The sequence below is a fragment of the Babylonia areolata genome, chromosome 3, assembly GCF_041734735.1.
Source record: "Babylonia areolata isolate BAREFJ2019XMU chromosome 3, ASM4173473v1, whole genome shotgun sequence".
Lineage (NCBI taxonomy): Eukaryota > Metazoa > Mollusca > Gastropoda > Neogastropoda > Buccinidae > Babylonia > Babylonia areolata.
This window is the reverse complement of record NC_134878.1, coordinates 47,684,365-47,708,999: the sequence shown is the minus strand read 5'-3', so window position 1 is coordinate 47,708,999 and position 24,635 is coordinate 47,684,365. Positions and strand designations below refer to the sequence as shown.

Sequence of the window (24,635 nt, the reverse complement as noted above, 5' to 3'; positions counted from 1 at the left end):
CAAATAACATTAAAAGTGACCCAAACAGATTGTTTAATTATACTGCATCACAAACTAAACCAAAGGAGATTATTCCGAACTTAAGCACACCTGGTGGAACTTTAACTAACAATGGCAAAGAAAAGGCTTAGGTCCTAAATTTGTTTTTCTCTAGTGTTTTCACAGTGGAAGATGTCACCAATATTCCTTCTTTTGAGTCAGAATGCAAGGCTTCAACAGATTATGTTGAAGTTTCAGAAAAGATTATTAGTGACGAACTTCCACAGTTAAAGATGAATAAAGCCATTGGTCCTGATGGAATACACCCTTATTTGCTTTAAAAAAAAAAAAAAATTCATAACAGTTTAGCTATTCCCTTAAAGATTCTGTTTGTTAAAACTGTATCACATGGTAAGATCCCATAAGCATGGAAAGTAGCAAAAGTAAAACCAGTATTTAAGAAAGGTAACAAACAAGACCCTGGAAACTATCGACCAGTAAGTTTGACATCGGTTGTATGTAAAGTTTTTGAAGGTTTCATACGTGATACTTTGAATAAACATTTGATTGATAACGACTTACTGTCTGATTATCAGTTTGGCTTTACCAGTGGTAGATCCTGTGTGACTCAGTTGCTGAATACTTTACATGACTGGATGCAGTCACTTGAAAACAATAAGCCAATGGATGCAATTTATCTGGACTTAAATAAGGCGTTCGATAAAGTTCCACATAATAGGTTAATTGTTAAATTGCAAGGGTACGGTATTTGTGGTAAATTGTTGGAATGGATTAAAGACTTCTTATATGAGAGAACACAGTATGTATCAGTAGGGACTGAGTCATCGTGTCCTGTTAAGGTGAGTAGTGGTGTTCCTCAAGGCATTGTCTTGGGGCCCACACTCTTTGTATATTATATAAATGACATGCCTGACATACTAGACTGTTTTGTGAAAATCTTTGCAGATGATACAAAGATCTATGAGGAAGTACATTCTGATGTTGGTGGATTGAAGTTACAAGTTAGTATTGATAATTTAGTACACTGGACTGATAGATGGCAAATTAAATTTAAAAGCAATAAATGTAAAGTTTTACACGTAGGCAGAAATAATCCACATTATAAGTATTATATGGATGGTACGGACTTGCAGGAGACTTCATCGGAGAGAGATCTTGGAGTCATTGTTGACTCTGGTCTCTCTTTTGATGTTCATGTTAATGAAACCACTAAAAAAAAAAAAAGCCAATAGATTGATTGGAATGTTAGTTGGGAATATACAGTGTAAAAGTAAAGACATAATGGTGCCATTATTTAAGTCATTAGTCAGGCCAGTCTTAGAATATGGGAATGTTGTTTGGAATACGGGCTTAGTGAAACATAAATACAGTATTGAAAATGTTCAACGAAGATTTACTAAAGGAATCATTGGCTTTGCTGATATGGACTATGAAAATAGGTTGCAAGCACTTCAGTTACCTAGTTTGGAATATAGAAGACTGTGTGGTGATGTATAAAATGACTCATGGATTATATGACAGCAGAACTATAAACTCTTTGTTTACATTGAATGAGAACAGTGCTACAAGACTGAGGCCATTCGGCCTACAAACTATTAAAAGTTTCAGTAAAAACTTCCAGATTTGCACATTTCTTTACTAACAGAGTAACAAATGTTTGGAATAATTTGTCACAAGACGTTGTTTCCGCAGGAACAGTGAATACATTTAAAAATTATCTTGATATTTTTAAAAATTCAAATACAAAACTCGTTTACATATTTATTGATTTTTCAAGCATTGCGCACTCAGTGTTGAAAAATGCACCAGACATATGTGGGGACTCTCTTTTTCTTCCCCACTTCAAGCGGGCAAAAGGCCTTGTCAGGCCTGCACGCCTTGATATTGATATGATATGATATGATTGCCGCTGCCGTTTGCACAGCAGGATACTTGTGAGGCCGTACGGTAAATAGACAGTTCTTTCAGTTCTCCGCATCAAGGTTTCAAAATGGCAGACGACGATATTGATGTTGAAGGCGATTTCAATTTTAAGCTAGAGTAAGTATTTATTTCGGCAGTTTTAGCACTTATTTGTTTTCGTTATATTATATTTTAACAACAGAAATGTAGAGTTGTGAGCACGAAGCTGAGACATGTTCTTTTGTTTTGTTTTTCACTTCGTCAACCAGAGAATCAGAATGATCTCGCAAACTTCAGCTGAGTGTTGTCGTCCCATCATCTCTCTTTCCCACAGCTAGCACGAAAATCGTAGCACCATCACAGGGGCATACAGTAGTGAGTAATATCCTATTTTGATATTCTAAATTCTGGGACCTATCTAAACGAAAAAAAATCGTGTCTTGCAGTGCAGGCATATATGAAATGACGTGAAATCAGGATCAGGATCCGGTTTTGGGGCGTTGTTTTATACAACTTAGCCATTTTTGGCTTTTTAATTTTATGCCTCTTAAGATTACTCCTTTACATTGTTGGTCAGGTCGTTGACTAGCTCAGCCATTTTATCCATCAAAGTCATATTTCGTTTTTGTCAATAACTCTTGTTTATCTATGAGGTTCTTAAAAGTATTTATACTAGGTGCACGTTTAATATTGTTTGTTAATTTGTTCCAATAATTTGTTACTCTGTTACTAAATGTAAACTTTCTGAGATTTGTTCTGGAATACTGTTTAAATATTTTGTCTGTACTGTTTCTTGTAGTGTCTACCTTTGGAGTACAAAAAAAAGCATGCTTTGTTTACATCGTCAAACCCATTTGTTTTGTATGTCTGTATCAAGTCCCCTCTTACTCTTCTTGCTTTAAGTGATGGTAGTTGTAAGTACTTTAACATTTCTTGATATGAATAATCTTTTATGCTATAGATCAGCTTTGTTGCTCTTCTTTGAGCCCTTTCTATGGCTTGTGACTGCTTTATTTGCGTTGGGTACCATACAGTGTTTCCATATTCTAGGATAGGTCTAACTAATGTTTTATATTACCGTAAGAAAGTAACCTTATCTATAGATGTAAATGCTCTTTTATTCCAATCATTCTGTTCACTTTGTTTATACTATTATATGTTTGTCAAATGATAAATTTTTGTCAAATGTGACACCTATGCCTTTTTCCTCATCACATTTTGATACTTTTATTTCTTTGTCTCTGATTTTCATTATGTATTCTTTCTCTGGGTTTGATTTCCCAATATGAAGTACTTTACATTTTTTAGCATTAACATATATAGATTCTCCAATGGACTTTGATGGTATGACTCGAAACGACCCATATCATGAACACAAGCCGATAAGTTGTTGCGAGATTTTTTTTCTTTCTAATTTTATCGTAGCATTTAGCTTTGTTCGTTAGGCTACTGACTAATTTGCGGACTTGTACTTGAACTCAACTTGACAAAATCAGTCTGTAGGCCTTCTGGCCTTTACATGGTCCATAGTGATACGCACCTACTCTTACTGTGGCATGCATGGGTAGTATAATGCCTACAGACTAACAAACTGGACTGTAGACAGTTGAACTGCCTTTCCAAAAAGCGTTGAGCCTACTTTGAATGCTGTACTGAATGAATGCGTCATTGCAGACCATTTTTCGGACCCAGCAGCACCTTTTGTTTGTTGTTGTTTTCGTGGGGTCTGCATCCTCCTCTTTTCCCCACTGCAAAATTTCGTTGATTTTTTTTTTTAATTGGGCCTCCATCATCTTCTTCCCAGCAATTTTTTTTTTTCTTTTCTCTCAGTTTTTTGTTGTTGCTGATTTCCCTCAGTAATCTACCAACCAAAGCCTTCACTCACACACACTGTGTGTGACTAATGATAGCTTTCAAAAGTTTCATTCATTTTTTTACCTGTTTTCTGGTGCAACAAATGCCTCAGGGTGTCTTGCAGGTCTGGGAATGTTTGATGACAGCTTGTTATTGTTACTGTTTTACTTTTAATTACTGTTATACCCGACTTTTAGAAAATAATATTGTCAAAGACAAAGGGCACACTCAGCAGTTTTCTACTGTCCACTGCCATACTGAATACCAGAGAAATGCATTTTTCCCGCAGACCATCGAGGACTGGAACACACTGCCTGAGGAAGCAGTCTCTGCCCCCTGTTCCAGTTTTCCATTAGAACATTCTAAACTTCATTTTTTTTTCTCTCTCTCTTTTTTTTTTTTAGCCTGAGGGATTCCTGCTGACTCAGCATCATGTTGGTCCCTCTGAATCAGTGAATGTGTCTTAACTGGCTGGGTCAAGTGTAGTTTTGAAAAACTTTTCTTTTCTCTTTTTTCTTTTTAAAAGTGATTTTTGTGGGGGTTTTAATCCATCCAACCATCAGACCTAGACCATAACAGTTTTCGAAATCAAACTGATGATTGTGGATACTCTTCTATTGGCTCTTATTAGTCTAAAGTCACTAGTGTACCCTAATACTATGGAATCGGCTGTCAAAGTGATTGGGGGCCAACTAAACTCCACTACAGTTGATTAGGCAAGATGGTAGCTGTGAAAGTGATGGACGGTCATTTAGATATTTTTAATCTCTGATCAACCCTTTGACTGTCACCCCGAGGGGGTTAGGGATATTGTTAGGGTATAGATGGTTTAAATGTTTGACACATTGCTCCCAAAAAGCTTTGAAATCAGTATAAAATTCAATATAGCTAATAAATCTGGCTTGTTCAGTCACAATGAGCTCATCTTAACGATGCTTCTGCTTTGAATGTATATTCATGATATTGAAATGCTTTGAGTGTGTGTGTGTGTGTGTGTGTGTTCTGGGAGGTGGGGTATGTAGGATTGTGAATCATATGCTTGCGTGGATAGTGAGGGGTCTGGGTACATTGGTTTGTCACAGTTGGTCCCCCATGTTGATGAGGCTGCAAATTGTTGTATATAAGTCCCATGTCCCGCCTGACCCCCATTTTCAATCTCTTTGTCTAGTGTCTGTCTCTCTTTCTCACATACACACAGAGAGTTGCGTTGAACACACACACACACACACACACACATGAGACAAGATTTTGAAAATCATGTCCCCAAGGCTGACTTTTACAGGTTTGAAAGCAAAAACACTTCAGTTTAGGAAGAGTTGGACTGATTTTTTGTATTCTCTGGGTTGGAATACCTCAGCAGCATTGGCGGCCCGAAAATGCAGATTTTATGGTTTGAAATTGAGAAAAACCTTAAGCTTTAGGGGGCTTCGCCCCCAGACTCCGACCAGGGGCGTTGCCCCATGGACCCCCACCAGGGGTCTTTCCCAATCTCATGCCTGATATATGCGTTGTGCATCTGTGTGTGTGTGTGTTTGCATGCTTGTGTAGGTTGGGGCATGTATGGGAGTGCACGGATTCAGTGTGTATGGCCCCATTTTCTTTCAGTTACTTCCACGTTTTTTATTTCAGTCTTTTGCTTCCTGTGTATCCTTCCCAGCACTACATCAGTATATTTCATTTTATTTGACCTTATTGATATATATTTTTTCAAGTTTTTTTTAATTTTAATTTTTATTGATTTATCTATTTTTGATAAGCATGTTGGGTTTTGCGAAGATAGGCATCTGCTGTTGCTTTTTCCCCCAGCAGATGTGTTGCCACATGCTCAACAAGACACCTCCTTGAAACAGAAACTGAAACTTGAAATGAATGCTGAATCCTGCTCTGTGATTGGCAAACTGAAACATGCTGAGTGATGATTCGCTTAGAGAGCCATCGGGGGGTGAGGGGTGGGCGGGAATGGAGTTTTGCAGTAGAAGTTAATTAACTTGACTATCAGTGGAAAAGCCACTGCCTTTTAGAATAGCACTTAGCGGAAAAGAGGGGGAAGGTTTAGAGAGAGAAAGAAGAAATACTTTTTTCCACAGGCATTTTGTTTTTGGAGAATGGGTCTTTTTGCTGACTCATCATGGCCCTGGTTATGTCGAAGACCATGGACTGATAGAGGCTGACAAATTCCTGTATGGGTCACAGTCCACAGTAATCTGCTTCTTTGGATTATTTATATATACAAAAGTATAATTGTATACATTTAAATACGCCTGTTTGACATTTTGAAAACTGACTTGGCAGAGGATAATGGTATGAAACATTGAGATGTTATCCTCTGTGTTCCATTCTGATTTAGTATATAAGTTGTCTGTTGTTGTGTGTGTTTTGTTTTGGTTTTGTTTGTTTTGTTTTGTTTTGTTGATTCACATATCTGTTTTAAAACTTCTGAAGGAGTGGTGGTGGCCTGTATGATGCAAATGAGCTCCCATCCAAAAGTGCCAATCTGCTTCCAGAATTCACCAATCCACCTTGGATGCTTGAGCAGGTTTGCATTTTCTTTTTGGAAATTTTGCAAAGCAACATATTCTTTTTGTTAAAGTAATTGATTTTTGTGGTTATTTAGGTGAAGTAACATTTCACACCAATTTAACCAAAACAAAATCTCAGTTTCATCCTTTTGACTATGACTAGTATGAGCTATTTATGCCTGTGTTAATGAATAGTGGGATAGATATATAGAATTAAAAACATGTTTTTAACACTGTTTTGAAATAATATATCAGAAGTAAAGTTGACTGTTTTATTAAGCCAGTTAACAAAGTGACAGGAATTAAAAATGACGCTTGCATTAGTTGCAAATGGTAACTCACTGTTCATAGAAAATCTGAGATTTTACCTAACTTTAGCTGTGTTTTGTAAATTGCTGGAATTATGATGGTTTAAATTTCGAAGCTGACTTAACATTTTTGAAAATGACATTCACATATTCAAAATATGACCTTTTATGGACTGATACTATTGTTTTCAGTGCATGCCTTGAATTTTATGTTATGATTGTATTAGGGATCATATAATTGAAAATTTATGTCTGATTCGAATAAAAGAAAATGTATGATAATGTGTTAATCTGTTATGTCATTAATTACAGGGTTGGGTTCTGGACAATGGAATGGATGAGAAGTCAAAAGCTACCATTGAAAAAATGCTTCTGGAAGAGCAGTATCCTTTGAATATTGATGATTTGTTGAACACCGAACACTCATTTTGTTCCAATATTTGCATGTGAGGTCAGCCATTTAGCATATGATTTTGTGGGTTTTAGTATTTCTGCTTTGTTCTTTTGATTTGGCATTAAGTGATTTTGTTGAACACCGAACACTCATTTTGTTCCAATATTTGCATGTGAGGTCAGCCATTTAGCATATGATTTTGTGGGTTTTAGTATTTCTGGTTTGTTCTTTTGATTTGGCATTAAGTGATTAACTCTTTGACTACCAAGCAAAAAAAAAAAAAAAAATGCAGCAGAAAGTGGTGTTTCAGGTCAAGTCAGTATCCAAAACAGTCAGCCAGAAAGTGAGAAAATGGCGTGGAGATATACCACTCTTCATCAATTGTGTGAATTTTCAGCCTTCCACATTTATTTCCTTTCTTTTGTTGTCATCAGTGATGTCACCATAACCCTGAGTTCAACGGGCACAGCAGTCAAGGAGTTAAGAAAATTAATGTGCTTCTTGTGAATTTGGGGGTGAGCAGTCAGGAGGAAGCAAGCATTAACATTCTTCACAACACCGGCAAGAGCATAAAATCCACCAACCTTATTCATTTTGCTTCATGCTGATGAAAATGTTAACATTGACTGGTTAAGAAATCAAACAAATTTGGAATTTCAGACATTTGCACTGCACATGTTAATTATATTTTCATGTCAGTTGCTAGTTCGTGAAATTAAAGAGACCAGTTTTCTTGTTCCGTAGTCAGTTATGATCTGTTAAGATGGATTCCTGACCTTGTGTGTGTGTGATCTGTTAAGTTTAATCCCTGACTTTGTGTGTGTGAGCGTGTGTGTGAATGTGTTAAAAAGAATGAGAAGGCATCAGTGGTATATTCATTGTTCAAATTCATGAATACCTTTATTTTGCAAAGGAATACAAAACGTGAACTAGTCTTTTGGCAGTGGTAATTGCCAAGATTTTGAGTTGCTCCTTAACCTGCGCAAGGCAGTATATAAATGGGCGCAAGAAGGGCAAGTATTTGGGGATCAACAAATCTGTGCTGCTTATTACTGCCCCCTCACAACCACAGAAACGCCAGGAGACCAGCAGCAAACAACAGTGGACTGAAGAGGAAAAAGAACTCTTTGTTGAAGGACTGGTAGGTTTTTCATTGTTAAGTTCTGATGTATGTCACTGGGTGAATAAAAGGATGAACAATGAAATAAATGAATGAATGAATACATGATTATTTTGAAGGAGTTGCAAACGAACAAAACGTGATATGAAAATGTAGGAATACAACCAAAAATTCAAACAGGAAGCAAATAAAATGTTAAGAAAACACATAGAATTCTCTGTCAGTGATCATTCTGTTTCAAGGTATCTCCCCATTTCTCTCACTCTCCAGTTTTTGTCTCGTCTCAGATATCTGTCATCCATATGCCTCCTCACCACACCTTCGAATAAAAAACAAAACAAATCAAGTACTTTCTTGTATTTAAAACAGACATTTGGTAACTTATTTTCACCAACAACATGATTGTGAATGTGTATCATCTATTTGGCAGAAGTCTGGTTAATTTATGGACATTTCAGCTAGCAGTCAATTTCCTTTAGCATGAACATTTTTCCAAAATGTGAAAGATGAATTTTTACACTGAATTTGACATGAAGAAAATGGTGTATTTACAGTATATTGTAAAATTTGTAGTGTCAGACATTTTGAATACACTATACACTAAAATTATGAACCTTGGTTTTTTTTGTTTTTTTATGTTAAATAACTATACTATTTTCTGACACATCAGGCAGGGATTTTTATTTTGATTTTTTTTTATAGATTTTGTGTATAATTATAAACTTATTAAAAACAGTTCAACTTCAAGTCATAGAAGATAGCGTAATATTAGTTAGATGGATGTTAAGAGCTATGCTGATAAAAGTGATTTTTTTTTTTAATTTTTTGTTTTCTTTCTTATTTAATTTTTCATTGTTTCTGTTTTGATGCAGGAGAAGTTTGGTCACAGCTGGAGCAAGATATCTCAACTCATTCCCTCACGGACCAGTGTACAAGTGAAAAACTATGCCAAACAGTTCTTTAAAACCAAGGTGAGGCATGAATAATGCACAGTAGCAATTATCATTTATCTCTTATTTTTGCTTATTGAAAATAATCTCTGAAAATAAGAGCTGAAAATGAGCAGACAACGCACTAAGAACTGAAAATGTGGTATGGATTTATTTGTTAAAATATTCAACTCGTAGGTGAGGAACAATGTCATCCTGTTTATTAACTGAAAATTATTGAACACTGAAATGAGTTGAGAATGCACATTACATGATATTTTCTTGAAGAATGATTGGATAGCCGTGACAGAGTGACATGCTCAGGAAAGCAGTTATTCTGTAACTACCGTAAAGTTCAGTCTGTAAGCCACAACTTTTTACCCCAGCTTCAGCCTCTGCGGCTTATACAATGATAGGCTTATTTGCGGATTTTAACGATCCCGGGAGTGTCACGTTCTCGTCTATTCTTAGTTGCCCTTCAACTCACCAAAATCATGATTTCTGTCCATGAATTTTTGGATGAGCTTCAGGATAGTGTGCTAACTGTTCACATTTTATAAATCAAATCTGCACACATTAAAGCCTTCAGATCAGCATTCAGTTCTACTCTGCTCAAGCGTACACCCTCATCATGCCGAAAACGCGACAATATGCCTATGATGCAGTCTTCAAATTGAAGGCAATCAACCTAGCAGACGACAGTGCAAGCGACGAACCAGCAGCGACCTCCACCTTCATGTTCATGAAGTGAAAGCGAGGCTGAAGTCAGTGACAAGATGGCGGAGGAAGCTGTGCTGGTTCTCTTCAACTCGGACACTGAAGACGAAGATTTTAGTGGATTCAGTGAGCAGGATGACGTTGAATAAATGTGACAATCCATAAATTATGGATCTTATTTTCGTTGTGTTTATTTATTTATTTTTTTTATGGCACTAGCAGTATTTTCGCTTGCTTTTCTTTGTGTTGTTCCCGCTTGTGTTTATTTCATAACCAACAGTATCGACAGTTTTTCTGTAGTATCAGTATGTGTTCCGGTACCGGAAATAAGTGCGGCTTATAAACTGGTGCGGCTTATATATGTATAAAGTTAAATTTTTTCCAAAATTTAGTGGGTGCGGCTTATATACCAGTGTGCTCAATAGACCGAACTTTACTGTATTCTTTCAGTAGAGAATATTTTTTCGTTCAACCAGTTGTAAAAGCAATATCGTAACTGTGTATCTTTTCTTCAAGTGGAAAAGGTAGATTGTAATTTTTTATTCGGTAGATTGTGTAATTTTGCAACATCAACTTGATCAAACGCATGCACTTTTTCATTTTAGATTAATGATACAGGGTGACAGTGGTACAAATATGTATTTGTTTCACAGGCAAAGGGGGTGACACAAGCTGTCTCTGATCCCAACCTTCCCGCACCGGTGTCACCTGTGTCCCCCTCAGACGATGTGTTTGCATCAGCAGCCACAGTGATGCCATCAACAAGCTGTTTTACGGACGTAGAGTATGCTGTGTCTACTGCCCGTCCAACGATCATTGCTCGCTCCCACCCCCCTGTTAAAGGCAGGCCAAAGTCTGGCAAAAAGAAAGCTGTGAGTGCTGGTAAATCCAGGAAGCGAGCTGTTACCTGTGCAACAGTAGGGGCAAGGTCTTTGTTGGACCCAACTCATCTGACTTCTGCTCCACCTTCCATCAATGGCTTTGAATCAACACAGATTAGTGCAAGCATCATTGAAGGAGGAGAAGAGAGGACCTCTGTTCAGACTTCTGCCTAGCCAAGCTTCCACAAGTGCTTTGCAGACCTCCACTGTGATAGAATGCACCGGCGATTCAGAAAGCGAGGTCGACATCGATATAGAGAACGATGATGAGGGCGAGAACACCATCCTACAGAGTCGTTCCACCTCTCCCAGCTCTGTCTACAACCGGTTACTGGCACAGGCCAAAGGTGCTGTGCGGGACAAACCCTCACATGAACAAGATGTGTTTGAAGACGAGGACGACTGCCCCGATCAGCCAGTTCCCGACAGCAGAGAGAGAAACCGTGGGGAGGAGCATTCGGCAGAGCAGTCTGGCTGTGCTGGCAGTTCCTGGGGCAGCAGCAGTGTGCAGCAGGAGAGGGAGGGGGAGTGGGTGACTGGTGGAGGGGTGGTGGAGGAGGAGCCAGGAGCACTGATGGAGCAGCAGGTTGCAGAGGGTCAGGAAGTGAAACACATAGGTGAGTGTCTGCTGTACAGGTGTATGGTTAAAAGGTTTACCCAGGTATGAGACACATAAGTAAGTCTGCTGTACAGATGTGTGGTTAAAAGGTTTAACCAGGAAGTGAAACATATAGGTAAGAGTCTGTCATACATGTGTGGTTAAAAGGTTTAAGCAGGTGTGAAGCTATTTATTTGTGGTAAACAGTATACACATATCACTGTCATTCAATATGAATACACAAAAGACCTAGTATGCTTAATTGTATTGATAGGTAATTTGATAGAAACCTTACATAAAATAATCACAGATAAACATGCACTGAAGTAGGAATGATATATCATATTCCAGATAAATGTAGTCATATGTGTAACAGTATGTTATTCAACAGTATTGTAAATTAATGCGGAGCACATAATACTTCATTACCTCCCATACAGGAGAAATCCTTTTTTTTCTTTTGTGTGTGTGTGTTCACAGATATATATGGTTTTGTCAATGTATGTGGCAGTGAACGGTGTAACAGCATCTGGTGGAGAGATCTTTGAGTTCCCTATCCCCATTGAGGACAGGGAGCTTCACACTGACAGTATTACGGACGAGGAGAAGATGGTGCATACAGAATTCTTCGATGGACGCCCTCTCAAAACACCGGAAAGATACTTGAAGATCAGAAACTACATTCTGGATTGTTGGTATGTGCCTGTGCCCGTTGTAACCATTTCTGACCTTGATTAGGCTTGCGTAGAATTTGAATAGACCATGAATGCAGGATTTGCTGTTCTATGAGCACATGAAATCAGAATGGTTTCAATAGAAGAAAATGATAATAAAGGATATTTGGAGCACTCGTGCACTTACGGAATATATCAGACAAAAACACTGGCGCAACACAGAGGAGTAAGCATACACAGTATTGAATTGTATCTGAGTTAAACCGAGTCTTTTAACCTCTTGACTGCTGAACTTTAATCAAATTAAATCCATGTGGCATGAATCTCAAGTCTGTTAGTGCACTTTGTTTAATATTAAGTGGCATTACTGGTTTTGCTGAACAAAATTAATGCTGTCCCAGAAGGAAGAAGCTGAGATTTAAAAAGAAAAAAAGAAAAAAAAAAGGTGACTGACATCCGGACGTGTTAAATGTTAATTCAGTCTTGTCTCAGCGAGGTGACAACCCGTCACTGAGTGAGCAGGATACTCATCAGCAGTAGGCAAGGGGTTAACACTCAATCATCAATATGAAATGACATAATACAATAGTGACCACTTCATGGACAACCTTTTATGAAATTTTATTAAAATGTAAAAAGACAAGCATAACATCTGTTTCAAAACTAAGTCTTTGTTCTTTGTTACTGAAAGGACACACAACTTGAGCGATCACTACATGATGTGTCTGGACAACCTTTTGATTTTATTAAAATGATAAAAAGACAAGCATAGTGTCTGTTTCAAACCTAAGTCTTTGTTCACAGCCATGTCAGTTTTTTCTGGTCTGTTGTTTTTCGTCTGTTGTGTATGAAAAAACAAAAACAAACAAAAAACGACCAAAAAAGCATTGTATAAAAGTGGAGTGGCGTGTTTCAGGAAGAAGTCGCGACCCAGCTATCTGAACAAGACATCGGTGCGGCCGGGCCTGAAGAACTGTGGGGATGTCAACTGTATAGGGAGGATACATGCCTACCTGGAGTGTATTGGGGCCATCAACTTTGGTTGTGGTAAATTGGTTTGTTTGTTTTGTTTTGATTTCTTTTTTTATAAAGCACACAATGGTGTGATATCAACTATATTGTTAGAATCCATGCTTACCTGGAGAAAATTGGGGTCATCAGCTTGTGGTAATTTGTTGTTGTTGGTTTTTTTAATTTCTTTTTGGAAAATATACAGTGGTGTATGTTTGAGTGTGCAGATGTGTGGTGGTTTGGGTGGTAGTCCTTTGTATAACACGACAAACCAAGGTCCTGTGAGCAGCATGCCCTAAGTACTTGTTAAAGAACCATCAGCAACGAAAGATGTTCCTTGCATGATTTCTGTAGAAGAATCTGCTTTGATAGAAAAACAAATATACATGCACACAGAAAAAGGCTGGGAAAAATGGGGCGACACTGCACTGTGGGGATGCACTCTCCCTGGGGAGAGCCGCTAGAATTTCAGACAGAGAAATCTGTTTGGACAAAAATACAAGACAAAACAGTGCAATACAATACAGTACTATACAATAAAATGCAATACAACACAATGCAGTCCAATCCAATCCATTAAAATGGTGTATGGATCAGCAGCAATTTTCCACGCAGTTCATATGTATGTGTGTTACAGAACAAGCGTCGTACAACAACCCAGGCAGAGGCATGACTACGTTGCCCAAACTGCGACACTTGGGCAAAGCACAACACACAGTCCTGTCTGTTGCTAAACTGGATGCCATGGTATGATGATTTGGAAAGAAAAAAAATGAGAATTGATAATAATGATGATAATGATTTTATTTATGTAGTGTCTTTTCATGTAAAATGTGGTCGTTAGCTCCATGCTGTGTAAAAAGTAATGTGTGGACAGAAATGAAAATGTTCATGCATAACCCTGCACAGGCATCCAGCCAAACACTCAAACACCAGTTTATATTCATGGTAATGCTACACACGCAGTTATCACACACAACACAACACTTAATATGCAAATCATACATCACAATAGCTAAATAAAGCACTTACCATATCACGATACTTAAACAATCCCAGTACTCTCCTCATATTCTTTGTTCTTCAAGTGAAAAATTCTTAAAAGTAATAAACCTTCAGAAATGTGGAATGAAAATGGTTGGGAAACATGGTGTTAGTTTCACAGCCCCCCTGAAATTTGAAATTCTGCCATTCAGTCTGTGTAACACTCCAATACTGGGTGAGTTTAAGATTAGTATCAAGACTTTTTTATTCTGTTTTTTATACCAAGCATACTATTCTGTTGTGTGTCTGTGGATGGCTGTTGATGAGTATGCAGTAGTTGATTTGTGTGAGTGGTGTGTACAACGCATTGAATTAGAGCATGCAGTAGTTGATTTGTGTGAGTGGAGTGTGCAACACATTGAATTTGAGCATGCAGTAGTTGATTGGTGTGAGTGGAGTGTACAACACATTGAATTGAATTATACAAGATTGTGTTCTATATAAAAATGTTGCATTATTATTGTTGTTATGTTATTATAACAATAGAGGGTTGTCTTCTGGCAAAATTCTGTCAAAGAAATATGCTATGGTAGGTACATGTACATACGTATAGCCTGCAGTCAAGGCCTGGCTACGAGTGTTGGGTTATGCTGCTGGTCAGGCATTTTTCTAGCAGGTATAGTGTAGTGTTATGGATTTTTCTGAATGCAGTGAGGCCTCGTTGAGAAACGAACTCTTCCATTGCAGTTGTTTTTGTCCAGGATGAGTTGTCATTGAAGTGTGTGATGCCTTGGATGTTTCAGAGGCCGCGGAAGAGACGGATTCGTGATGCCAGCGGTCTATGGGTGGACGAGAAGGAACTGGAGGGCAAAACGATAGAGGTGAGCTCACAGCATGTCTGATCGTATCCAGCTATGTTGCTTACAGCCCAGCCGACTGCAAAGGGGCTATTTCAGGGCTGAATACCTGTCACTTCTTAAAACCAGTTGTGAAGGGAACCCAAAAGAATGTTAAGAGGTCAGCTAAAACATTAATTTAAAGATACTAATTCACCCAGGTCCAGCTCAGTCAACAAATGTCACAGGTATTGAAATGCCCATGAGCAGAGGGAGGTTCAAACATCAAACAATAAAACAAATAACTACAAAATTTACAATATAGTCTTTGGATGAGACTATAAACTGAGGTCCCGTATCATGGCAACAAAGGGGTTGTCCCTGATGAAAATCCAACAGAAAAGGCCACTTTAGTTCTAACAAAAGTGAAACAAGTACACTTGCAGCCCCCAAAAAAGGGGGGGGTGAGGGGGGGGGGGAAGAGTGATACTGCCCTGTGGTGACACTCTGTTCCCTGTAAGAGCAGCCCGAATTTCGCACAGAGAAATCTGTTGTGACAAAAAAAGTCAGACATTTCAATTCAGGCTTGTAACTTTTAAATAAATTTTATTTATTTATTTTTTTTAAATGAATTTTGCTCAGAGGTGAATGTCGGTTTTACTTCCTTGAATAAAATGGCAGTGAATTTCTGTCAGAAATAATGTGGTTGCTGTGTGGTTTAGTTCTTAGTCTGTGGAGTGAAAATGGTACTGTCTAAAGAATTCAGTCTGAAAGAAGGTAAAGTTGCTTGTTTGATTTAATTGTTTTAATATTTGTTCAGAAATGAATGTCAGTTTCACTTCCTTGAAAAAGATGGCAGCGAGATTCTGTCAGAAATAATTTGGTTGCTGTGTGGTTTAGTTGTAAGTCTGTGGAATGAAAATGGTGCGGCTTGAAGAATTGTCTCAGTGATGGTAAGGTTGCTCGTTTGATTTAATTGTTTTGATTTTTGTTCAGAGATGAATGTCTTCTTTCACTTTCTTGAATAGAATGGGAGTGAATTTCTGTCAGAAATAATGTGGTTGTTATGTGGTTGAGTTGTGGAGTGAAAATGGTACAGCTTTAAGAATTCTGTCACAGAGATGTTAAGGTTGCTTGTATGATTTAAGTTTTTTATTTTGTTGTTGTTTGTTTTTGTACGTGTGTTGTGTGTGTGTGTGTGTCAGTGGTGCTTTGATAAAGTGACAGGGAATGCACTGTTTTCAGCACAAGCCAGAGGAGGAAGACCCCAGCAGACTCAAGAGTGGCAGGAACCGCAAAGTCGTGTACGACCCCTTCAAACTAGTGCCTTGTCAGCTGTTCTCACAAGACAAACAGGTTGGCTGCTCTGCGTGTCGTGTGTGAATCACTTGACTCGTGTTTCAAACTGGGCTTTCGTGTGAGAGAGAGGGAGTTTATGTTTGTATATGTGTATATATGTAGGTGTGTGTGTGTTTTGAGAGGAGGTTATTTTTTTTGTTTTTTTTGTATTTTTGTTGTTGAGATTTTATTATGTTGAATTTTCTTTTTCCAGATATTCAGATTCCCCATCAGATTTCCCTTCACCCCTTCCCTTCTCCTTCATGCCTATCAGAAATCATTTATAATTATTGATATTATGATCATTAGTATCATAGATATAATGATTAAATTGTTTAATGATCTGTGTTTCCCTTCACCCCTTCCCTTCTCCTCCATGTCTGTTAGAAATCATATGTAAAAATCGATACTATGATAATGATTTTTATCATTATAGATATAATGATTCTGATTATTGAATAATCTGTATATTCTTTTCACCTAGCTCTGTTCCTGCTGGAAGAAAAGTCGTGTGTAAATAATTATTCTAGAAAAATCATGTTTGGTACTAATAATTATTGTTATGAATACAATGATGATCTTTTTCATTCATGGGCTGCAACTCCCACGTTCACTCGTATGCACACGAGTGGGCTTTTACATGTATGACCATTTTTACCACGCCATGTAGGCAGCCACACTCCATTTTTCAGGGGTGTGCATGCTGGGTATGTTCTCGTTTCCATAACTCATCGAATGCTGACATGGATTACAGGATCTTATCGTGTGTATTTGATGTTCTACTTGTGTTTTCACATGAAAGGGGTTCAGGCACAAGCAGGTCTGCACATATGATTACCTGTAAGATCGGATAAATCTCCACCCTTTACCCACCAGGCTGTATGACCGAGATTCGAACCTAGGACCCTCAGGTTATGGATACAGTGATGATAATTATTCAATGTCCTGTGTCAAAGGCACCATTCCAGCTGGAGGTGATGAGCACGGCAATGGCGGTGATGGACATCCATGCCCACATCTCCCGCACGGAGGTGATTGGCATGCTGGGCGGGCGCTACGATGAGGGGACCTCCTGTCTGACCATCAGCATGGCCATCCCCTGCAAGAGCATCAGCACCGGCATGCAGTGCGAGATGGACCCAGGTAATCAGGACACACTCGCACACACCTGTTGATGATGATGGTTCTTCTTCATCTGCATTTCTTGAGCTGCCACTCCCACATTGACAATTCCTTGTCTGTTTGCTTGTGTATTAACTCAGGACAGCTAGCCTTCTTCCTTTCTTCCGTCCCCTAGCTCACCCCCCACCCCCCCCCTGCCTCCCCAAAGTCTGATGACTAGTGGGCATCTTCAGTGGCCCAGCCTGTAGCTTCCGTCATTAGAAATGCGATGTTCTTTGTCTCCATCCACCCCTTCACCACGAGAACCGTCTGGTTGTATTAGGATAATGTCAGCAGTGGCAGAATGCTGGCATCGATCACTTTTTTGTTGTTCGTATAGAGAGAGTTAATGGACATTGTCTTTATTTGGAAGATTTTAGTGTAAAATGTTTGTCTGCTGTTGTTGTTTTTTGTTTTTGTTCAGTGTATTTTCTTTCTGTTTGCCTGTCTGTCTCTCCCACTTCCTTGTCATCATTTATATTATTGACTGCTGTACAGACAAGTGCACATACATGAATTGTTTGGTACTCATTTGCAATTTTGCAGACTCATGTTGATGTGAAAAAACGTATATCTACAGACTGACTGGTTATCATTTGCAGTTTAGCAGACTCATGTCTGTGTGAAGAGACGTACATGTACGGACTGTTCGATTATCATGTACAGTGTGCTAATTCATGTCTGTGTGAAAAGACGTACATGTGTGGACTGATTATCATTCGCAATGTTCAAACTCGTATCTGTTTGCAGACGTACATGTAGGGACTATTTGATTATCATTTGCAGTGTCGCAAACTCCTGTCTACAGGAAGAGACATACATGTACAGACTGTTTAGTTATCATTTACAATGTTGCAAACTCATGTCTTTGTGAAGAGACATACATGTGTGGACTGTTTGATTACTATGTGCAGTGTCGCAGACCCATGCCAGTGAGCAGATAGAGGATGTGGGGATGCGGGTGGTGGGGTGGTACCACTCCCACCCCACCTTTGCTCCCAGCCCCTCTGTGCGTGACATAGAGACACAGCAAAAGTTCCAGGTAAGCTTTATTCTGTTACATGATTCTACTCTCAATATCTCTTTGCAGTGCTTTTGGTTTGGAGGTGTATCTCATTGGTGTGAGAGGAATGTTTTTGTCAATCTTTTACAGCAAGACATGCTTCTTTTTTTTTTGTTTTTACTTTTACTTACCCAGACAGAGGCATGGAGAACATCAAATGAAATACAAGAGCAGTCAGATAAGGATCATCATAATGTATAGAGTTCAATAAAAGACATTGGCAGTCATGTGGTTGTCGAGGAGCCTGTCCTCCGAGATGCGAACAACTTATATCTGAAATTATATCTGGGTAATTAGTTTCTGTGCAAGTCGGAAGACCATTTGTAATTTTGATGATGGTGGTTTTGATTTTCTTTCTCTTTATACATATATCTAATATCATTCTCTTTGTTGTGTTGTTAATTGAGTATATGTTTTCAACATGGGAATGACGTGGACGTGGTATTGGTGTGCTTTCAGTACTGGTTTGCCAAAGGGGGAAACCACTTTGTGGGTCTGATCATCAGTCCCTACAGTCCTCACAACAACAGTGTCGTGTCAGACATCCGCTGCCTCACCATCAGTGATGAGGTGGCAAAGGAATACCTCTGTAGTAAGTTTGTCTGTCTATCTGTATCTTTTTTTCTATCTGTCTATTTGTCTGTCAGTCTGTCTGCCTTCTGGAGCAGTGATTCTGTGTTTTAACAGTAAGAATATACCATTATTAACCAGTTTAAATTCAGAAAATATTCCTTTGTTATCTCTGCTGCAGTTATATCAGAATTTATCTACAAACATCGCTTTTTTAAGAAGAGACATCTTTACATTCCACAGGATGAAATTCAGTCAGTAACATTAAGATATTTTTTGAAATGTACATTGTTATTGTTATCACGTGGGGTTGTGGCATGTTTCAGACACACCCTACCAGTTCAGCTACAGCATGGTGTACAGGGACAACATGCGAGAGATCCTGGGCCCAGCCAGTGAATTGGCCGAGAAGTACGCCACATACAGCAGCCGTGTGGGACTGTCCTGTGTGTACAAGTCCTCCCTCGGCATCACCTGCCTCTCCAAGGTAATCATAGTAATAATGATTATATGGATAATGATTAAGTATTTAAATATTTAAAAGCTGAATCTTGTGCAGAGATAAAACTCTCTGCTGTACTGTGGACATGATGTCAACATTTTATATGCCACCTTTTTATCAGCAAGTGTGTCAATTTTTTTTTTCTTTTAGAGATCATAAAGTATTCTTGTATTTTAATGTACACACTCAGCTTAAGTTTATGATAACTTTTATTTTAATTTTGCACTTGACGAATTGTGAATTTCTGTAAGATACCTGCATATGGACAGTAAACCAGTCTTGAATCTCTGCGGCCAGATGTTGCAGTCGGTCAAACATCGCCTGGAGCCCCCAGAGGAGAAGACAATCCACGACCATCGTCGCAAAGTGGATGACGTGCTTCACTGGCTGGAGCAGATCTTTATCGACAAGTTCTCCTCCTCCTCCTCCTCTTCCTCAGCATCCACTGCCGACATCAAGATCACCCCCACCACATCGGCTATACCCCCCTCCGATGAAGACGTTCAGGTTTGACAAAGTGAATGCTGACAGGTTGATGTATGTATGCATACCAATACTCAAAAGGCTCGGTGAGAGAAACTCTGATGTTGATCCTTTCATAGTTGTGACGGTGTGGTTAGCAGACGGTGGTGTGCAAGGCAGTGTGAGGGTGAAAAAAATAATTGGGCAATAAATCCTTGACGCACAGCTAGAACAGTGACCAAAAAAGTTCCAGATTGTAAAACCTGCTGGGTTGTGCAAAGATCTTTCATTGTCATTTTGTTTGTTTGTTTTATTTGTAATATGTATTGTTCAGTAATGCAGGGATGTGTCATACAAACATTCAGGGTGTGAAAGTGTAAGCAGGGTTCGTTTTATGGATTGTGCTCGTTCAGGCAGCATTGAGTGAGATTGTGACTTCATGAAGGGGGGACTGGGCATTTCCTATATAATACTTGTTTGCCAGTGTGGGTTTCTGTGTGTGTGTGTGTGTGTATGTGTGTGTGTGAATATATGCTCGTTAGTTGTTTGTGTGTATGCGTTGTGTGACCACTTGTGGTTTGTTGTTGTGTGGAGGAATGTCTCCTGTCCAGTGGCATTTGATTATGAGGTAAATTCAGATCTTTTGATCTTCGAGTCACTGATCAGTCAGTCATGGCAATGGATTGTACTGTCAGAACAATTGTAGATGCCTTGGGGACATACAGTGAAAAAAGAAAATTGAAATTGTGGATTGAATTCTTTGTAGTCTGGGCACTTTTTAACTCTCTGACTGCCAGCAGAATTGAAGGAAAGAGGACTCGACTCTGCCAAGAAGATTTTGTCAGAACAGCATAACAGCATAATGATGAACAGAAAATTCTGAATACTAAAACCAGTGATAGGTAATTGAATTAAAACTAAAATGTGTATAACTTGTGTGGGAATGTGGAGAAGGAAGCTGAAAATGCTCATTGAATGGGTTAATTTACCTTGAATCTGAGACTCAGAGCAAGGGGAGGGTGCACGCGTGTGGGCGTGTGTGTCCTCTAGTGGTTCATCTTCCTCCCTACCAAGAGGGAGGGCATCCCTACCCGAAACAGTCGCTGTCAGACGCGAGACAGTCGGGGCATGCTGCACGAGGGGCATGTGGTTTGTGGCCACAGCCACCATCACAGACATATGAGATGTAGGAGCAGACTGAGTGTGCGAAGTGGAGGACTAAGTCCGTGTTGGATTCCCTGAGAGGGAGCACACTCGTTCGTTGAAATTGTGGGCATAGGGAAAGGGATAGAGTGGGGATGGGGAAAGGGATAAAGGAGGGCGACTTGTGCACTGCTGACTAGCAGGGCTGAGAAAACGCAGAGCACGTTGAGACTGATCATGGATAGATTGAATTAACCCTCTTGTGCATGCACCAATTTGCACTTACTTATCTGAAAACATACCATATTTTTATCTGAAAACATACCGTAAGGGAGATAACTCCGTAATTTTAACACAGTCATGTTATTTAAAATTCATTTTAAATTAGAAGAAAGGAAACATTTTAAATTAGAAGAAAGGAAACTGTTCAATAAAAAAAATGTTTTTTTGTTGCATGAATACTGATCTTGCTATATGACAAGTTTAAAGTAGCCCCCTTAAACCGGGTAGGGAGAAAACCGATGAATGAAACAATTCAAGTTTCATCTCATTATCAAAATAAAACAAGAAAAAAGAAAAAGAAAAAAAGAACTTGTGGTTCACTGGAGGAGCTGTGCATGGAACTGCGCAAAGCAAAGGCCTTTGCACAGGTGGACACACAGCCATACACAGTTTGTACACCTCTTCCACTGGGGGCACATCTGCCTTCCTTTTGGCAGTGGACACCATGTTTTTTTTCTGCCTATCATTCTGTTCACTGCATGCTCTGCTGGATCTGAAATGGCTCTTCCAGCGAAAGACATGGGCTGCTGAACTTGTCACTTGGTCACCACGTTCCCCTTTACCAAACTGTCAAAAAGGCCAAGACGAAAATACAAAGGGTCATGGAATTTGCTGCTCCTTGGTTTTGGCTGTGTGCTGTTCTTGAAAATGATGAAGGCATTCAAAAATGCTGCTTCCATGAAAAACCAGAAGAGATACCTCCACCATTTTCTACACTGCCTTCCCAGACATTTAAGTATCCCCGCATCTGGTCGAACAAGTCAGCACCACCCATGTTGTGGTTATATGTCAGGATTGGCTGTGGGATGGCTTTCTCAATTCTGGGTCCTGCAGAACACACACACACACACACACACACACACACACACACACACACACAGACACACACACAAAAGCAAACAATCTTTTTGAGTATATGTGTATGCACACATGCATGTATGTGTGTATGTGTGAATATGTTATTGCTAAACTGAATTGAAATAAAGTGTGATCTGAAAAGAAATGAATGTTGTATGCACTGCAAAAATAAACTGCATAGACCTACCTCTTCCTGATTTGCACATGGCAGTTCCTATCTCGGGCTGAATTTCTGACAGTGACAGTGTGCTTGTCCTGCCACGCAGTTGCAACCAGATGCCCATCCTGTCGCATCCACACTTCACCTGGCTTCATCCTCTGGCTCTTCTTTGTTTTTTGGGTGAAGACGAGGCCCTTGGGCCAGCCCTTGCAGTTCACCCTACAGGTCCCACAGGAGTAGGTCCTCTTCTGCAGCAACTCCTTCAGAAGGGTTGGGGAGGTGAAGAAATTGTCGAAAAAAAAAATGGTGATTCTTTTCCAGGTAATTTTTTCTGACTGTCATCACATGATGACCAAGCCCCCCCTGTGGAAGGATTAGAAATAATAAATAACTGAGTCAGTACACATAGACGCTTGTGCACTGACACTTCTCTTCACACACACAAAGTTCACTTACACAAGCAATTACACACACACATCCACACACACACACACACACACACACACACACACACACTTTTATTTTACACATACACACAAGCAATTACACACACACACACACACACACACACTAAAAAAAAAAGAAAAAAAAAGAGAGAACTTGTCTTTGGCAGTGTGGCCAGTCTTGCCAGTGTAGATGTCAAAGTCAAGAAGATAGCCATTCCTTGGCTCACAGCAGCACCAAACCTTGATTCTCCATGGTGTTGGCTTTTGACGTATGTATTGTTTGAAGTGGAGTCTCCCATTGAACTTCACCATTGCCTCATCAATGCTTATTTCTCTGCCTGGCTTGTAGTGTTCAGGGAATGATGTTTTCACAATTTCCAGCAGTGGGCGAATTTTGAAGAGGGGGTCATACCCTGGTTGACCACGAGGAATGAATTTTGTGTAGTCGTTCAGATGTAAATATTGTCCGATTTTTGCATGGCGATTTTCGCTCATCAAGGTTGAAACTGATGACATGTGCACTATTATCGTCTGTGGACCAGTACATTCGCTGCCTGGAAAGTTTGAGGATCCCCGTCATGACAGCAATCGCAGTGTAAAGTCTTATTTCACTAGCATTCGTTGGGCGCCATGTGTGTCAACTTTCCCTTTCGCTTCCTGGATTTGTTCTGCATACAGGTTCGTTTTATCCACCAAAGTCTGAAAGAACGACTCTGGCACAAGAACATGAAAATAGTCCAGTGGTTGTGAATCAACTGGAAGTGTGTGTTCTGGCCTCACATCTTCACAAAATTCGTTGACATCGTTGTTTTGGAAAGCATCAGACCACGTTCCATTAGGCTGTTCCTGGAAATCTTCTTCTTCTTCCGAACTTTCGGACATTTCGTTCATCATCTCAATGATTTCATCCCAGTCCATATCCAGGTCACTCTCGGCATCAGTTGGCTGCACTTTTATGAAGTCTTCTGCAGTAAATCCTTCAAAATCCAATACTTCTTCATCACTGTTTCCCATAACAGAATGCCAGAAATCAAGGCCAGCCATTTTTTGGATGCTGTTTCAAGTGGAAATTTTTGGAGCAAACAAGATCACGACAGTGGCTTTTACTGCTGCTGAAATGATTGAAATGCTTCAGACTGAAAATTTCAACATCGACGAGGATGATGAAGACATTGAATAAAGTATCTGCAGTGAAGAAAACTACCAGCAAGAAGATGAGATAGTGACAGCTTCTGAGAGCAGTGAAGAGGGAGGAGGGTGGGCATTCACACAACGTGTGGAGAGGGGTCAGTGGGTCAAGTACAGTGAGTTTCATTCAGTTTATGTTTTTTATTTTTTGTGATTTTGTTTTTTTTCCTAACTCTAACAAATGGGTTGTCTGCAGGGAAAAGCAAGGGAGAGAACTATTTGTCCGGAGTGAGTTGAGATCTTGACTGGTTTGAAGAACTGATGGGTGGGTGATCAGCCCTTAGATGGCTCTTTTGTGGTCGGCTGGGCTATAAACAGCATGATTTGATGTGATTTGATTTGATTTTGACACAGCTTATATCATAGTCTTATAACCTGCATATGCCCATGAAGACACCGCACCCAGATGGTGGCATTCAGGCGCTCATTTGTGATCAAGGTACCTTGTAACCTGCACCCAAGTAGGGTCTCATCAGACATGCGTCAGTAGAGGAGAATCAGTTTGTGGGCCATTGTTGTAGAGAGGAAAGTGTGAGAGGTGTGTTGACTGGCTAGGAGGCCCCTCACCACGAGCAAGGGCCCTCTGGTAGAAGCAGCGACTGTCCTCACCTCTTGGACACTGTCAGTGATGGGGCTGCTGATCTGTGGACATTGAACGGTACAGTGCAGACCACACCGCATCTTGTCAGTGTTTGGGATATTGTCCAGTATCGCACCTCTGTGAAAGTTCTGCAA

General features: G+C 39.5%; 1 protein-coding gene across 1 annotated transcript; it reads left to right on the top strand.

Moving 5' to 3' along the window:
• Positions 1 to 1,984: 1,984 nt before the first annotated feature.
• On the top strand, positions 1,985 to 22,776 carry LOC143280031 (deubiquitinase MYSM1-like). Its single transcript, XM_076584494.1, is given in 17 exon segments — positions 1,985 to 2,040; positions 6,199 to 6,292; positions 6,896 to 6,966; positions 7,965 to 8,118; positions 8,970 to 9,068; positions 10,397 to 10,741; positions 10,743 to 11,241; positions 11,734 to 11,917; positions 12,813 to 12,943; positions 13,545 to 13,654; positions 14,695 to 14,772; positions 15,973 to 16,083; positions 17,022 to 17,208; positions 18,141 to 18,268; positions 18,749 to 18,881; positions 19,186 to 19,346; positions 19,659 to 22,776. Coding segments are annotated over 17 exon segments (2,751 nt in total). The 5' UTR covers positions 1,985 to 1,990; the 3' UTR covers positions 19,875 to 22,776.
• The last annotated feature ends 1,859 nt before the right edge of the window (positions 22,777 to 24,635 follow it).